Raw genomic sequence first — 18315 nt, forward strand, 5'->3', positions numbered from 1 at the left:
TGGTGTCTGATCTAGATGGTCATATTTGTGTTTATAGCCACCTATAGTTTCACAATATATTTGCCTTTAAGCAGTACCCCTAATATTATAGTTTGCCATAGAAACGTTGATTCTGATAATATGGGCAGATAAAAATTGCATACTCCCTTTTTGAAAATGCAACAAAACCAAAACCATTTACAATTATTTTTTTTTATTTTTTTTTTTTTAACCTTCCTGCTATTTTGCCAATTGCTTTATAGTTTAATGCTGTGAACTGTAATATGGTTGGTATACTGACAATGTGAATAAAATGGATACTTTGTGCTTTTTTTTTAGCTTTTATCATAAAACAGTGCTTATTTGTTGTAAAGAATCCTGTCCAAAGCTGTGTTGCCGCCTTTATACAGTGCTGGAATTGCCGTTTTGTTCCCACCTCTGCATTCTGTGGGTATTCAGTGACTGGGACGTTGCCTGTAAATTCACATGACTGTTTATCTCATTCTGCTAGACACTTTCTGGATACAGACAGTGTTATCGCCGGAGACCAAAACATCATTGTGTGACTTTGGTTTCAGGCTTCTCAGTACTATGTGATTCACTTACCTACTGGACACTGTTTTGTTTGCCCTTAAAGTGTCACTAAACCTACATCATAAAAAAACGATCAATAAATGCTGTTACGGGGGTCAGCAACCAGTAAATCATGGCCAGGTGACTGGTAGATTGCGGTCTCGGCTTGCTGACCCACCATTCCAGAACATCAGACAGAGCGCAATGCAGAGGGACTACTTGTAAAAGTCTACAGTGCAGGTAACCCGCTGCAGATCAGTTTGAAATGACCCTTTTCTGGCTCAGAACAGTAGGGTTCATTTAAATTTGCAGTTTGGCGGGGTGGTAAAACCCCACACCCCCTTTAGCTGCAGCGGCCAGGGGTTGTACACATGTTGCAGTCGCAGCAGGAGTTATACTCCCTGTCATGATGGGTGTAGCACCTGCCAAGCATGACCCTTTCAAATGAATGAGGCCACCCTGCAACCATGTGCAGTACAGCAAACAGGTTAAAGTAGGCAGCATTGTGTTGCTTTCTCACCACCTGCTTTAACCCCTTGGGCCCCGCAGAAGCATGCAGTTGTGGGGCACTTGCAGAGTGGCACCAATTACTTGAATGGGCCATCATTGGCAGGCGGTAGCACCCACCAAAAGCAACAGGGGGTTTATTTTTTGCTGTCGCATGTGTACACCTTTTTCTAAAGCAGGTTAGGGATTGGGGGCGGTAAAACTGCAGGGTTTTAACACCCCCCCCCCCTAATTTTACTAAGGGTGCCACTGCCAGATGCAACTAAGGGCTCATTGACAACTGCTGCTCCTCTGGAAAGCTATCAGAGTGTGTTTGGCAGGGGGTAAGTAGGGGAGATGTTTCCAATGCATGCAATTGCGACACGGTAGCGCAGCAATTGGAGGTTTAAATTAGGTGTGAGTAGGCGACACTGTGCACAATGATCTTCAACTTCTCCTATATTGTTCAGGTAGATCTCCACCTCTTAAATGTTGCCTACACCTGCTGTATTATATGTTCATTCTCACTCGGTTACTATGAGATTCGTGTTCTGCAAAAATAAAACTGGTTGATCCTGCTGATCTCTATCTCCCCCTTCTGTCCAAGTCTCCAATTCAGCTAGGGATTTTGCAAAATAGTGTTGGCAGCTCTGCACATGCTCAGTTTTCAGTGAGTTTCAATGCTGAGCATTTTCCCCTATCACATCTGAGCAACCCATGTGACTATAGAGTCACAGATGTGGGCGTATCCATAGTGGTAAATGACAGGCCACTCCCTCCTCGATGCCCACTAACCAGATCAACACAATGGGGGTGGGATATTACATGGATTAATGGAGGCTTCACCTCCCTCTTATTCTGAGACACAGACTGGAGGGGTGTGACACAGCCTGTGACTGGCAGAAATCCACCCATAGCATGTTATTGCCCAAAAAATAATTAAGATTTGATTTCAAATATTTATTTGTATGACAATTTAAAACAGTTTATTGATATTATTATTATTATTTTTTTACTCTGTATTCCAAAGGCTGTGACACATGACCAGTAGCAGAGGATTAGAAGCTCCTCTTGTTTGTTTCCCTGCAGGCAGGCTGGAAATGATCTGGGTCATGTGACAGCTGTATATTGATTAGGAAAAAAGATACTTAGATTTTTTTTTTCTTTTTTTATAAAAATAATTAGAGTGCCATCATCCACATACAGAAATAGAAGGGACAATGGAAATTGAACACTGTGTGTTTAGTATCACTTTAGGCTTACCAAGGGTTAAACCATAACCAGAACATAGGTCTACACTCCCCCCCATAATTACATGCTCTGCAGTTCATGTGCTGTAACAAATGACTTCTCTTTGGTACCTATTGTTGTCATAACTGCACAGGAAGATTTTATGCAGGATAACATAGAAATGTCACCACTAATTGGGATCCTTAAAGAGGAAGTAAACTCTCTAATACATTTCTTAAAAAAAAAAACCCTGCAAGAGAAAGGCATAATGAGCTAGGATGCACAGCATCCTAGCCTATTATGAAATTACTAACCTGAGATCGAAGCCCCCGAAGCGACTATCGTTCCTCTCTGCCGCCGCCATGATACACAAGTGACTTCTGGGTAGCGCTGTGATTGGCCGGAGCCGCGATGACGTCACTCCCTTGCATGCACGCAGGAGCCGTCAGTGACGGCAAGATCGCCTTCACTAATGGCATGCTCAGTGCGCCTGCGCCGTTGTCTACGTCGCCCATGCGCCGTAGACATCGGTGCAGTCTTTTCAGCAAATATCTCCTAAACAGTGTAGGTTTAGGAGATATTTGTTGCACCTAAAGGTAGGCCTTAATCTAGGCTTATCTGAAGGTTAAAGTGGTATGTAAGGCCGGGTACACACGAACAAACATGTACGGTGAAAGCGGTCCGTCGGACCGTTTTCACCGTACATGTCTGCCAGAGGGCTTCTGTACGATGGTTGTACACACCATCGTACAGAAGTCCGCGCGTAAACAATACGCGGGGCGTGTCCGCGTCGTCGCCGCGACGATGACGCGGAGACGTCGGCGGGCCTGCCATTTAAAGGCTTCCACGCATGCGTCGAAGTCATTCGACGCATGCGAGGGACGGCGGGCGCCTGGACATGTACGGTAGGTCTGTACTGACGACCGTACATGTCCGAGCGGGCAGGATTCCAGCGGACGGTTTTAAAACACGTCCAGGAATATTTGTCTGCTGGGAAAAGGCCCGGCGGGCAAATGTTTGCTGGAATTCGGCCCGCTCGCGCCCACACACGACCGAACATTTTCAGCATACATGTTTCAGCATACATGTTTGGTCGTGTGTACGGGGCCTAAGGGTTTACAACCACTTTAAGGGCCAGTTCACACCACATGCAGTCCAGTGCGGTTTTTTTTTTCTGCATCAAAAACGCATGGGAAGTAGGTTATATGGTTTTCAGTGGCATAGTTCACACCAGTGCTTGCAGTTCCAGAAAAAAAAGTAGAACATGCTGCATTTTACCTGGACTGTACTGGAACGCTGTAAAACGCGCTGGAACGCACCTAAATGCACCAAAAACGCACTGGAACACACTTGTCATTATCTAAGGTTAATTAAAAAAGAGGGGGGGGGGGGAAGCATCGGACTGCATTAAAAACGTACCTGGAACGCATCCGGATTGCGTTTCTATGGTGTGAACTGGCTCTAAATGTATGGAATTCAGAATTAAGGATGCACCCAGGAAGCAGTCTACCTGCTCAGTATCCAGGCATTATTAGGGCCCATTCACACCACATTCATTGGACTGCATTACTCTACAAAAGCCAGATGAAAAAAAGGCAAAAACCATTTTTTTTTTATTGTGGTCAGTACACACCAACATATTTTGTTGCTGGTCACTTGGTGAAAATGAAACATGCTGCATTTAAAGCAGCACAACATGTTCCAACACATCACAGCGTGCTGCTATGCACACGTCAGTTTGATGCGATCACGACCGCCGGGGTGCTGCATCTGTTTGACTGTATTTTATGCAAGTTTACTCCTGCTTGTTGTAAGTAGTTGTATCTTTTATTAACATTTTTATAAAAAAGGGGGGATAGGGTTGGGACTTGAATGAGGCATATGATAGACACTACCACAGGCCTCCATCCATGTAAATGTATAAAAAAGGGGGGAGAGTTGGGACTTTGAATGAGATGCGTTTTTAGCAGTATGCGATTAAATATATATATGGAATATAAAAATGTTTCCATAATGGCCAGGCTCAAATCTGCCAACCAAAAAATCACTAAACCAAATTAATCTGTCTAACTGTATGTAATTAAAAACAGGTTTAGTCGCATGTATTTGAAAATACCTGTTTAACTACTTCCCGACCGCGCACCGCCGTTCTACGTCGGCAAGGTGGCTGTCCTAGGCGAGAGCACGTAGTTTAACGTCCTCTCTTCTAGCCGCCACTAGGGGGCGCGCGCGCCCCCCGCTCGCCCCCGACTCCCGTGCGTGTGCCCGGCGGGCTCGATCGCCGCCGGGCACACGCGATCGCTCGGTACAGAGCGGGGACCGGGAGCTGTGTGTGTAAACACACAGCTCCCGGTCCTGTCAGCAGGGGAAATGCTGATCTTCTGTTCATACAATGTGAGGCCCCACAGTAAGAACACACACGGGGACATACTTAACCCCTTCCCCGCCCCCTAGTGTTAACCCCTTCACTGCCAGTGGCATTTTTATAGTAATCCAATGCATTTTTATAGCACTGATTGCTATAAAAATGCCAATGGTCCCAAAAATGTGTCAAAAGTGTCCGAAGTGTCCGCCATAATGTCGCAGTACCGAAAAAAAATCGCTGATCGCCGCCATTACTAGTAAAAAAATATATTAATAAAAATGCCATAAAAATACCCCCTATTTAGTAAACGCTATAACTTTTGCGCAAACCAATCAATAAACGCTTATTGTGATTTTTTTTTTACGAAAAATAGGTAGAAGAATACGTATCGAACTAAACTGAGGAAAAAAAATGTTTTTTTATATATTTTTGGGGGATATTTATTACAGCAAAAAGTAAAAAATATTCATTTTTTTTTCAAAATTGTCGCTCTATTTTTGTTTATAGCGCAAAAAATAAAAACCGCAGAGGTGATCAAATACCACAAAAAGAAAGCTCTATTTGTGGGAAAAAAAGGACGCCAATTTTGTTTGGGAGCCACGTCGCACGACCGCGCAATTGTCAGTTAAAGCAGCGCAGTCACGAATCGCAAAAAGTACTCTGGTCTTTGGGCAGCAATATGGTCCGGGGGGTAAGTGGTTAACCTGCAGGCCAAACGTCAAGGCACTCTGTGTGCTAAAAACGCATCTCATTCAAAGTCCCAACTCTCCCCCCTTTTTTATACATTATTAAAAAAAATTACTTTTAATGCTACACTATGAGGTCCTCCTGTTTCCCCTTCTTATTGAGTGCACTTCTGGACCATTTTGACTGCATGGTCTATCCATCTTGGAACTCTATGCTTTTGTCATCCATCCATTCCATAGAGATATTGGGTTTAGGCGCAGTTATACTCCCACCTTGGGTCCCAGCGGTTGATTGTGGACAGGGTGGATTTAAATCACAATTTAAATTGCTAGCAAAAAGGCTTGATTTAAACCAACTCAATTAAAATCACAATTTTAAAGAGCAACTGTCATTTCTGTCTAGCAGTGACGACTCCTCTGACCCGCTGTTGACTCACCGACAGTCCCATTCACTTTAATGGGAGGGCTGGTGATGCGGCAGTAACACAACACGGTGAGGGAGGTGGTGGCAATCGTTAATAATTGCAAACAAAATGATGGTTTCCTATTTAGAATAATAAGCTGTCAGGTTAGTAAATATTTCCAAACTGTGTCTGTTTGGTGGCCTGCTGCCATTTTGCTCCACAAGGGAGGAGTAAAGCACTTCAAGCTATGTACAGAAAGAGCACTAGGTTTATAAGCTGCTTAGGTTTCACTTTCATGTTTACTGCTTGCTGTTCCTCCTCATACTTGGAACCTGATACAGATACGTTTCTCTTCAAACAATTATACAGTTTGTAGTGTACACAGATTAGTAAAAGTTTTACTAATCTATGTACACTACAAACTGTATAATTGAGACAATTCAGGCAATGTAACAAGTGACCATGAGATAAACAACGTTCAGGAATATTCCATTATCCCATTGTTTTACTGTAAAACAATGGGATAATGAAATATTCCTGAACTTTGGTAATCTCATGGTCACTTGTTACATTGTCTGAATGCATCAATGCAGTGCATGTTGGCTTACAGAGCTTGGATTCATTGAATGAGTTTACCAAAAATGTAAATATTGCAGAATATACAGCCTCATGCTACATAAACTAATCTCAATGTCATGCTGAATAAACTCAATGCATCTTAAATATAAATCTATCTTTAGATACATTTTTACTCCAAAAACATTTTATTAAAATACGCTTGATAAAAAATATATAAAAAATCAGATTTAACCCCTTAACGCCCGCCGCACGCCTATTTACGTCCACAGAATGGCACGTACAGGCAGATGGGCGTATATATACGTCCCTGCATTCTAGCGGGTCGGGGGTCCGATCGGGACCTCCCCCCCGCTGCGTGCGGCTTACCTCGGGGAGCGATCCGGGACGACGGAACGGCTATTCGTTTATAGCCGCCCCGTCGCGATCGCTCCCCGGAGCTGAAGAATGGTGAGAGCCGTATGTAAACACGGCTTCCCCGTGCTTCACTGTGGCGGCTGCATCGATCGAGTGATCCCTTTTATAGGGAGACTCGATCGATGACGTCAGTCCTACAGCCACACCCCCCTACAGTTGTAAACACACACTAGGTGAACCCTAACTCCTACAGCGCCCCCTGTGGTTAACTCCCAAACTGCAACTGTCATTTTCACAATAAACAATGCAATTTAAATGCATTTTTTGCTGTGAAAATGACAATGGTCCCAAAAATGTGTCAAAATTGTCCGAAGAATCCGCCATAATGTCGCAGTCACGAAAAAAACACTGATCGCCGCCATTAGTAGTAAAAAAAAAAATAATGAATAAAAATGCAATAAAACTATCCCCTATTTTGTAAACGCTATAAATTTTGCGCAAACCAACCGATAAACGATTATTGCGATTTTTTTTAACCAAAAATAGGTAGAAGAATACGTATCGGCCTAAACTGAGGGAATTTTTTTTTTTTATATATATATATGTTTTTGGGGGATATTCATTTTAGCAAAAAGTAAAAAATATTGAATTTTTTTTCAAAATTGTCGCTCTATTTTTGTTTATAGCACAAAAAATAAAAACCGCAGAGGTGATCAAATACCACCAAAAGAAAGCTCTATTTGTGGGGGAAAAAGGACGCCAATTTTGTTTGGGAGCCACGTCGCACGACCGCGCAATTGTCTGTTAAAGCGGCGCAGTGCCGAATCGCAAAACCTGGCCTGGGCATTTAGCAACAAAATGGTCCGGGGCTTAAGTGGTTAAATGAAAAAAACATTGATTTATTTTTATCCACCTTGATTGTGGATCATCCTATTTGCTTAATGTTGTCCATTTTGGAATCCATTGACCTTTAATAAATGTGTTTTTTGGTTGTATCTTGTTTAGCAGAATTCCTCCAATGACAAATGAGCACGAATGCTTGGTCTGTAATTGAGTACATGTGCTTTATGGAGTCTTTCAAGGCATTTACTGCCTATAACCAGCACCTTTGTCTGCACATGTTTTCAGCATGATCTCTGTACATCCTCTCTACCCCCACCATCATCTTGTTTTTCTTGAGAAAAAAAAAAAAGCCTGAGGTCCTTTCCCGTTTATCTCCATTCTTGCATTTACCAAATTTGTATTAAATAAGATGTTTGGAATCTACAAATGCTCCTCAGGACTAAAAGCACTTAAGAAGAAATGTGCTCTAATATGTGACAGTGGTTTACTATAGTAATGGGGACCGTGAGGTCTATTCATCACAAAGAATAATTTCGCCCGGGGTGAAATATCTTGCTGCCTTGATTTTATCCTCGGGGATATTTGGCTTTTTAAATATTCCTGCTGAGTTACAAAAAGTCTATCTTTGGAAAAAATACCATCTAAAGATGACTACAGATAGAAAGAAGATGTGTGATCAGATTTTCCTAATGCCCCGTACACGCGATCAGAAAACTTTTGAGAGATTGAATAGGTTACTAAAGTCCCCAAAATTTTTGTACGACAGAAAAAGTAAATCGGAAGTGATGTCATGTGTTGTATTTTTGGACGGCAACTGTACTGACTAAACGAAAATCGTACGATCTGGTATCGTACGAGGAAAATTTTTGCGCTTGTCTGTTCTAATCGGATCTATAAGATCGAATGAACTGTCGTGATTGGCTCTCGAAAGATCTGTACTAACGATCCGATTATCATACAATTGCGTCAAAAGTGGTATTTTTCATCCGATTTGTGTATGGGCTGGGTTCACACTTGCTGTGGCGGGGGGATAGGTCCTAATTTTTGCCTGAATTTGCACTTGAATCGGAAAACCAAAAAAGCACAAGACCCTTTTTTAAATGCAGCCCGAAGCTGTGTGTACCGCCTCCATTGAGAGCCAGTCACACTCTCCTGTCATGCCAATTGGATGCGGAGGAAACCCACGTTGAATTTGCATATGTGTGAACCCAGCCTTTGTGTTTTTTCACCAATATATTCCTAAGGCCCCTTTCACACGTGCGGACCGTATGTCCGCTTTTTCATCTATCCGTTTGTGGATGAAAAAGGGACATACATTGGTCCCTATGAGATTACGGGTGTCAGTGGATGAACATCCGCTGACACCCGATCTCGTCGTCCTCCGCAATGATCCGATTCTGCAGATGGAAGAAACCCCTATTTTTCCTTCCATCTGCGGATCGGATGAACTCGGACATACGGTCCGTGTTAATCCGATCCCCCATAGGGGAGAGCGGAGAAAAGACAGGGCGGTCCCTGCACATACGGAGGCGGATCATTCCTGTTCCCCCCCGTGTGAAAGAGGCCTAAGACATAAGTGATCGTATCAGTTTGTGAATCTTTCTGGGGTGTATGGGTCTGATCCCAACAAATGTGTCCATTTTTACTGATCCCAACAAATGTGTCCATTTTTACTGATCCCAACAAATGTGTCCATTTTTACTGATCCCAACAAATGTGTCCATTTTTACTGATCCCAACAAATGTGTCCATTTTTACTGATCCCAACAAATCTGTGCATTTTTACTGATCCCAACAAATCTGTGCATTTTTACTGATCCCAACAAATCTGTGCATTTTTACTGATCCCAACAAATCTGTGCATTTTTACTGATCCCAACAAATCTGTGCATTTTTACTGATCCCAACAAATCTGTGCATTTTTACTGATCCCAACAAATGTGTCCATTTTTACTGATCCCAACAAATGTGTCCATTTTTACTGATCCCAACAAATGTGTCCATTTTTACTGATCCCAACAAATCTGTGCATTTTTACTGATCCCAACAAATCTGTGCATTTTTACTGATCCCAACAAATCTGTGCATTTTTACTGATCCCAACAAATCTGTGCATTTTTACTGATCCCAACAAATCTGTGCATTTTTACTGATCCCAACAAATCTGTGCATTTTTACTGATCCCAACAAATCTGTGCATTTTTACTGATCCCAACAAATGTGTGCATTTTTACTGATCCCAACAAATGTGTGCATTTTTACTGATCCCAACAAATGTGTGCATTTTTACTGATCCCAACAAATGTGTGCATTTTTACTGATCCCAACAAATGTGTCCATTTTTACTGATCCCAACAAATGTGTCCATTTTTACTGATCCCAACAAATGTGTCCATTTTTACTGATCCCAACAAATGTGTCCATTTTTACTGATCCCAACAAATGTGTCCATTTTTACTGATCCCAACAAATCTGTCCATTTTTACTGATCCCAACAAATGTGTCCATTTTTACTGATCCCAACAAATCTGTCCATTTTTACTGATCCCAACAAATCTGTCCATTTTTACTGATCCCAACAAATCTGTCCATTTTTACGGATCCCAACAAATCTGTCCATTTTTACTGATCCCAACAAATCTGTCCATTTTGAAGACTGTCCTGGGGGTCTCAAATGAAAGCTAAGGGGGCATCCATGGCTGACCTCTTTCTGAAAATGCTTTGCTGTTATGTTATATTTTAGTCACTGAACTGGAACAATATGTCAAAGTCAGAAGTCCTTATCTGCATACTTGATTCGACTGAATGATTCCAAATAATGAAACAAAAGGGTCAATATGAAAGCTAGGCGTCTGGCATTTTCAGATGTAGACCTTACTTGGATTTAAAGTAAACGGTACCTTTAAAGCATTTTTAAAAGTTTTTTTTTTCTTTTAATAACAAACATGTCATACTTACCTGCTCTGTGCAATGTATTTCGCATAGAGCAGCCCCAATAATTCTCCTCTACTACGGTCCAATGCTGGTACTCCTGGCCCCTCCCCTTTGCCAAGCGCCCCTAAAGCAAGCCACTTGCTATGGGGACACTCATGATGGCTTAATCCTGAGCCATGCTCTGTGTGTCCATTGACACACACAACACGGCCCAGCCCTGCTATCTGCTCTCTGGTTGTGATTGAAAGCAGCAGGAGCCATTTCGTCCATGTCCAATGAGAAGAGAGAAAGGAGAGAGCCACTGCTCTAGAGCACAGTGCTGGATTGGGATCAGGTAAGTATTAAAAAAAAAATGTTTTACTTTATTGCAGAGAATGCATTAAAGCGTTTGTAAAGGAAAACATTTTTTTCCCTTTTAAAATAACAAACATGTCATACTTACCTCCACTGTGCAGTTCGTTTTGCACAGCGTGGCCCCGGTCCACGTCTTCTGGGGTCCCTCGGCGGCTGTCTCTGGTCCTCCCCGCAATTACTCACCACAGTCATGCGAGAGCTCGCATTGTGATGAGTAATTGCGGGCGCGCTCCTGTAATACAGCGAGCGGCCATAGCCGCTCACTGTACCACGTGGCCCCGCCCCTCGGCGCGCTGCGTCACTGCATGTGATTGACAGCAGCGCCAGCCAATGGCTGCACTGCTCTCAATCCATCCGCTCTAGCCAATCAGAGGCCAGGCTGAGCAGCGAAGAGGATATCGGGACCGCGCAGGACTTTGGACGGGTCAGGTAAGTAAAACAGGGGCTCAGGGGGGGCCGGCAGCAGCAGATGTTTTTTCACCTTAATGCATAGATTGCATTAAGGCAGTGTTTCTCAATTCCAGTCCTCAGGCCCCCCCCAACAGGTCAGGTTTTCAGGATTTCCATTATTTTGCACAGGTGATTTGATCAGTTTCACTGCCTTAGTAATCACCACAGCCTTTTCATCTGAGGGAAATCCTGAAAACCTGACCTGTTGGGGGGGCCTGAGGACTGGAATTGAGAAACACTGCATTAAGGTGACATTTTTTTTAATTTCCAACTCCTTTAAGGTAAAAAAAATCTACATTTCCAACTACTTTAAAGCCATATTATAATAAGTGACCTTTTAGGTTCAGCAAAAATTTCCCCATAAGATTATACCGAGCTGAACTGAGTATGCATAGTTTCAATGCTGGCTTACACTAGTGCGACTTGAGTCACACAGAATCACATGGCAAGGGAAATCACAGTATATTTAATGGTGCCCGTTATCAGTGCAGCTCAGCACAGTGCTTTGGAAAAGATTCCTGTGCTATTTTTATGCGATTTACAGTGCAACCTGGCCCTATAGAATATGCAAAAACGCAGTCAAGTCGCATTCCATAAACGCACCGAAAATAGTGGCAAAACTGCATCGCAGCAGTGTGAACCAAGCGTAAAGCAGCCTATAGATGACTGATTTTTCCCCCCCCCCCCTTTTTCTGTGCTTTTAGCTTGGGGGGGAGGGGATATTTTTGCCTGATAAGTAAAACTGTACGCATCCATCAAAGATAACATACAAACCAATCGCATCCAGTCGCAGCGGCACCAAAGCAAATTACCGCTCTACCTCCATTACACTAATTGCTATAGTAGATCTCTATAAATATGTTGTGGAGTGGACTTTACACTGGACTTTGAAAATATCCATCCACTCTTCTCTGTGCTAACCAAGCTTTATGAAAACAAGCTGTGGCGAGGGCTCTTTTCCAGGCCCGAAAGCTGATCTTGAGGCACTGGAAATCCACGGAGCCCCCTGCTCTGCAGGAATGGATCGCCCAAATGGGTGATACACTCCGCTTTGAGAAGTTGATTTACCAGCGCAGAGGGGCGAGAGGTAAATTTGATAGCATGTGGGCCCCATGGTTGAATGTCCCCGGTCTAACCCCAGTAGACCTGGTTTATGACCGATTGTTTTAGGCATTAAGACGGGTACTCTTGCCCTGTCTCTTACGGTGGGAGTGGGGGGTGTAGTCCTAGCAACTAAGAGTAGTCCTCCAATGTTTTTTCTTTGTTTTTATTTTTTATTTCTCCCGGTCTGTTATATATATATGCTGTGTTGCTTTTATGTATGCTGAACCTTGCAGTCTACTTGGTCTGTATATACCTGTTTTACTCTGAATCATCATGTATGTGTGTTTACTTTTTGTGCTCAATAAACACGTTTTGTTTGATTAAAAAAAAAAACCAAGCTTTATGACTGGTCAGTACACGTGCAATTTTGTTCCTTTTTTTTTTTATAATAATAATATAGTCTAAAAACTGTAAAAAAAAAAAAAAAGTTACTTGTTTACTAAAAGGAGAATATTTATAGCCATAGCAAAAAAAAAACTAGATTGTTTTCTTTGTGTTCTAGTATTTGTAAATAGGACAGACTAGGCAGATAGCAGCTCCGCAGTAAATTTGTATTGTGATTCCAGATAAGCATTCTTGTAGCTGCAGACTATGCCTGCTGTCTGATTTCAGAACAAGAAGAGGGGTGTTGTGAATTTTTCACCAATCGGAAAGCAGAATTGTTGGCCTGTGCTGAGTCATGCTTATTCTTTGGGAGGAGGCCAGCCCCATAGATCTATACACATACCAACAGTCTAAACACAGTACCAACTCAGTCCATTTACTGTACTATATAAATAATACAAATAAGATGATTTATCGAGCAGCAACATTGATGCATTTTATGAAACAGATTTTCTACAATTTAGCAGATGCATTCATAAATCCCTCTTTCACTGCTTGTGCCAGTACAAAACAGGCTCTCACACACTTTGTTTTTGTGCATGTGTGAAATACAAAATTGCTGGAAATAAGATATCTGTCGCACATCTGAACAAACACATTGCAGTTAGCTATGCAGAATTGCAAATGCATACAAAAAGCAATGCAAATTTTTGCTAAAGGAACAACAGTTGCAATATACTAAAGTAAAAAAAAGGGGGGCCATGTTTTTACTGCCCCACCCCCCCAACAGCTCCCTCTTAAATTGATTGTAAAGTCTCGTTTTTTTTTCAATAAAAATAACAAACTTGTTATGGTGGTTATGCACAGAGCAGATCCTTCTCTTCTGTGCTCCTGGCCGGTCAAGTGCCTCCAAAGCAAGCTACTTGCTATGGGGGCACCCGAGGTGAATCGCAGCTCCCTGTGTCCATTCAGACACAGAGCTGCAGCCCGCCTCGCCCCCTCTCTCTCTCTGATTGGTTGACTGACTTTGACAGCAGCGGGAGCCAATGGCACCACTGCTCTGTCTCAGCCAATCAGGAGGGAGAATCTCGGATGGCCGAGACACTCGTGGACATCGCTGGACAGAGATGGGGCTTGGGTAAGTATTAGGGGGTGCTGGGGCGGCTGCTGCACACTGAAGGCTTTTAATCCTAATGCCGCGTACACTCTATCAGAAATTCCGACAAGAAAAGTCCGATGTGAGCTTTTGGTCAAAAATTCCGACCGTGTGTATGCTCCATCGGACTTTTGCTGTTGGAATTTCCACCAACAAAAGATTAAGAGCAGGTTCTCTATTTTTCCGATGGAAAAAGTTCCTATCGGAAAATCCGCTCGTCCTGTATGCAATTCCGACACGCAAAAAAACACGCATGCTCAGAATCAAGCAGAAGAGCCAAACCTATTGAGCTTCATTGATCTCGGCTCGTCATATGTGTTTTATGTCATCGCGTTCCGACAAGATTTGTTTGACCGCAACACAAGTTTGAGCCAACATTCCGTCAGAAAAAATCCACCGTTTTCTTGTCGGAATTTCCGATCGTGTGTACGCAGCATTATGCATTAACTTTAAAAACATTTTGACTTGACAACTCTTTTAATCTGCAAAAGCAGTACACATGCTGTAGCCACTAGCCATGATGCTTTGCATTGCAAAAACGATCCCCTCTGACGCACTTGGCAAGCAGTAGCTCCTGCTAAACATAACCCATTTACGTGAATGGGGCCTCCCTGCAGCCGCATGCAGCACAGTCAATTGCAGTGCAGGATTTTATGGGTTTAAAAAGACGGTGAGGAGGTGATGTAACGCTGATGAGTGATGCACCACAGGCTGCTCTTCAGAGGGCTAACGCTAGAGTAAAGCTAGCCATAGATGGAGTGGTTGCAGGAATGAAAATCGCTTGATTCCTCCATCAACACAGTGTTAATGGGTGAATCCCTCCCACGGAGCCATTGTGTTTTCCTGGAGGGAGAAACAGTGATTACTGCTAGTGGCTATAATAGCCGCTACCAATATTCACATGTAAAATTTAACAGGCTGGTTTTGTACCCAAGTTGATCGATCAACTTGGGGTACATTCAGCCTGCCCATACATGATTTGGACTGAATCGGCCAAGATCCAAACAGTCTATGTCCTGTTTTACAAGCGTTCTATATAATAGCAATGGACCATTGACATGTACTCTTTATGGTGATATCGCTAGTCTATTAGACCCCTAATGTCTCCGCTACCCTCTGCTCCACCGGATCAAGCACAGAACTGTGCTTGATCAGCTGTTTACCTGGGATATTGACAACCCTCAATTTGGAAGTGCTCACTTAGTTGAGAAGATCTCCTCCAGCTGACTTCCCTGACATTGTTTTTGTGGTCTTTGGGCTCCCTGAAGGAGCAGGAGAACCCATTAAAGCGGAGTTCCGGCCACAATTTCATATTTAAATATAAATACCCCTGTAATACACAAGCTTAATGTATTCTAGTAAAGTTAGTCTGTAAACTAAGGTTTTGTTAGGTTGTTACAGCATTTAGACACTTTATAAAATAGAAATTGACTGGGGCCATCTTAAGTGTGGGCATCATGAAGCCAGACTGTATGACTTCCTGGATTTCAGCCTTGCAGATCTCGCACATGCTCAGTGCTGCACAAGCAGTGTCAGATCAGGTTTCAGCACCTGTGCTGTCCAAGTCACGTGATTCTTTGAGACTGGGGAATGCACAGACTCCTGGAAAGTTACACCCACTACATTCCCAGGAGTCTGTGCGGTGTAGGTTAGGAAGCATTAAGCACCTAGGTGCAGGAAGTGGGAAGATTAACTATTCTGCCTAGCAACAACACTTTGAAGGCATCTAAAAAAAAAATATTTTTTCGTAAAGGACTAATGACATTTTTTTTAAACTACTGATGTAATGTTATATTTATGGGTGGAACTCCACTTTAAGCAATGGGTGTGGGGGGTGGGGCACCTGCAAGACACGTAAAAGTGATGAGGTGGCTATCACTTTACAGTAAAACACAGAGCCTTGCTGCACTAAACTGAAACAACTTGTTTTTACCTACTAGACTTGTCTTAAGCGTTCAAGAGATTAAAATATTTTCAGATTTGATTTAAAGTTTGAAAACGTTAATGGCCTTCTGTAAACATTGCTATCAAATAAAAACACTAAGGCAAACTATACATGCATAGATTTCCCTAGTTCTATGTTGGGGGGATGAGAGAAGTCAAAAAGCATCTTCCCTGGTGGCTATTGTATTCTGATAGCCAGTACCTGCATCTGTCTGAATATCCACATCTCAATGACTGCATGCGCTAATTTATTTACAGTTTAAATACTTAATATATTTGTTATCTGTTGGTGCCATGTTGTAGCTTGAACATGTTGTTGTGTTTTTTTGTTTATGTTTTAGGAGGAATTGCGGGTGGTATAGAGATCTGCATCACATTTCCCACAGAGTATGTAAAGACACAGCTACAGCTAGATGAGAAGGCAAACCCACCAAGATACAGAGGAATAGGTGAGTAACTGCCATATCAGGAGAGGTTCTCTATGTGCAGAATCTACCAAACAAAAACCATGAAATGTATCAGTATGAACATTGGTATCATCTGGGCCGTAATCAGGCAAATCTATAGTAATCCTATACATGTATATCTAGCATATCTGGGACCCGGGTCTATCATTTTGCAACACCCTCCCCTTCACCATACATACAACCAAAGTCACAGTACAAATTCCTCCAAGCCCATATTCTCTACAGCAGGGCTCAAAATTTCAAGTCCTGAGCAACTAGCCAGGCCTCAAGAGTTACTCGCCACCAGTTGCCCCACCTAATTCATACACTGCCCTGCACCTAATTGCACCCGTAAACACGCCCTTGTAGATTATCTCATGGAATGACAATGTTTTATGCAGAATCAAGTTACAAAATTAAATATTACCAACAACAACTTTAACAAAATTGGACAGGGCACTGGGGGCAGACCAGAGGGACAGGGCACTGGGGGCAGACCAGAGGGACAGGGCACTAGAACTGGGTCTCTTCCCCATTCTCTTGCTGTCTCCTCTGCAACTCCCATCCATCCTCTCTCTCTCTCCCATTTATCTCATCATCAGGAGCCTGTGTGTGCGGCTCCACGCTTGCATGTTCCCACTTCCCCCTTTTATTCAGGCTGGCAGAGAGGAGAGGAACTGCAGCACAGCGGGAGGGAGTACAATCCAGCGCTGAGATCCACACAACTGCACAGACATTGACACCATAGCACAGCGCAGATTGACAGCGCACAGCACACATTGAGACCAGTCTGTTCACAGTGCTCAGGCTAAACTGTTGGACACTTACATATAGCACAAGGAGAAGAAAACTGCACAAACTAGAAGGCTGCCGCTCTCATGTCAGGGCAACTTTCAGTGAGCGCTGCACCGGAGTGGTAATTTTTGCAATCCTCCACCTCACTCATTACTTTCTGCTCTCCAGCTACATTGGTCGGGGCCCGGGGGAGGGGGGCAGGCTCAGAGAGGTCATACTATCAGGTCCCATGGCTTAATGAGAATTGTAAGGAGAGCACCTGTGTACTGCTCTGCCTGTGCGCGGCTCAACAGACTACTTTTCCTGAGCATGCACCTTTCCTCTTCGGCCACCAATCTCATCGGGACTCTAAGTGTAGGCACAGATTGGAGGGAGATTGGTCATGCAGCCCTGGCATCACTCGCCCCCATCTTAAATCCACTCGCCAAATGCTAGTAGACGAGTGGAAATTTTGAGGGCTGCTCTACAGTACAAATGTCAACCAATAGTACAGATTGTCCCCCATAGCCCTATATCCTCCCACCTAGCCAAACCCCCCTATACAGCCCCCCCCCCCCCCAGCTTAACCCTTCAGTACAAACCTCCTTCCCAGGCTAACCCCTCAATACAAACCCCCCTTTTTGTGACCAGAGCAAAGGAAGAGCCTTGCTTTGGTTCTGAACAGCCACTGTTAAACAGGCAGAAACTGCACTGCAGTGCTTATAATGCTGGTACTAAAGCATTGCTTCTGCCTGTTTGACAGCACTGTAACAAAACATAACAAAAAAAGCTGGACGACCAGTACCCAGCACAGACTGCACCCCCTAAGTATGCCACTATTGTTTGAATATTTGGGGAAATTTGAGAAAGTGATTTCTTTTTGTATTTTTACAGTTGTTTTTTCTTTTCCTTCTCCAGGGGATTGTGTGAGGCAGACGGTTCAGGGTCATGGTGTGAAGGGGCTATACCGTGGGCTCAGCTCACTGCTGTATGGCTCCATTCCAAAGGCAGCAGTCAGGTAAAATAAAGAACGGATTTAGTCTACGGTCTTCTAATTCCATAGAGATTATCTTAAAGAACTAATACAATTTTGGGTTTCCTGTCTAAAACTTGCCATACACACAAATGTATCTTTTCTTCAGTTTGAGAGTTCAACAAAATATCCATACAAAACAGTGCAGATGGAAGAAACTTCCCTGAAGCATGTAAGATGCAGTAACTGTTCCAGTATTCTGACACCCGTTTGGTGCTGGCTGTCTGAATACTTGGACAGTGCTATGCAGGCGCTGTTCAGCTGACAATTTTCTACCTGGGTGCTTTGACAAAAGTC

General features: G+C 43.2%; 1 protein-coding gene across 1 annotated transcript in view; it reads left to right on the forward strand.

Moving 5' to 3' along the window:
* Window positions 1–18315, forward strand: part of SLC25A1 (solute carrier family 25 member 1) — a 60188-nt gene that overhangs the window by 17558 nt on the left and 24315 nt on the right. The window contains exons 2-3 of the mRNA XM_040348554.1: window positions 16107–16214; window positions 17904–18003. Coding sequence (XP_040204488.1) covers window positions 16107–16214; window positions 17904–18003 — 208 coding nt within the window. The remainder of the gene's footprint in view (window positions 1–16106; window positions 16215–17903; window positions 18004–18315) is intronic.

The sequence above is a fragment of the Rana temporaria genome, chromosome 1 (assembly GCF_905171775.1).
Source record: "Rana temporaria chromosome 1, aRanTem1.1, whole genome shotgun sequence".
Taxonomy (NCBI): Eukaryota; Metazoa; Chordata; class Amphibia; order Anura; family Ranidae; genus Rana; species Rana temporaria.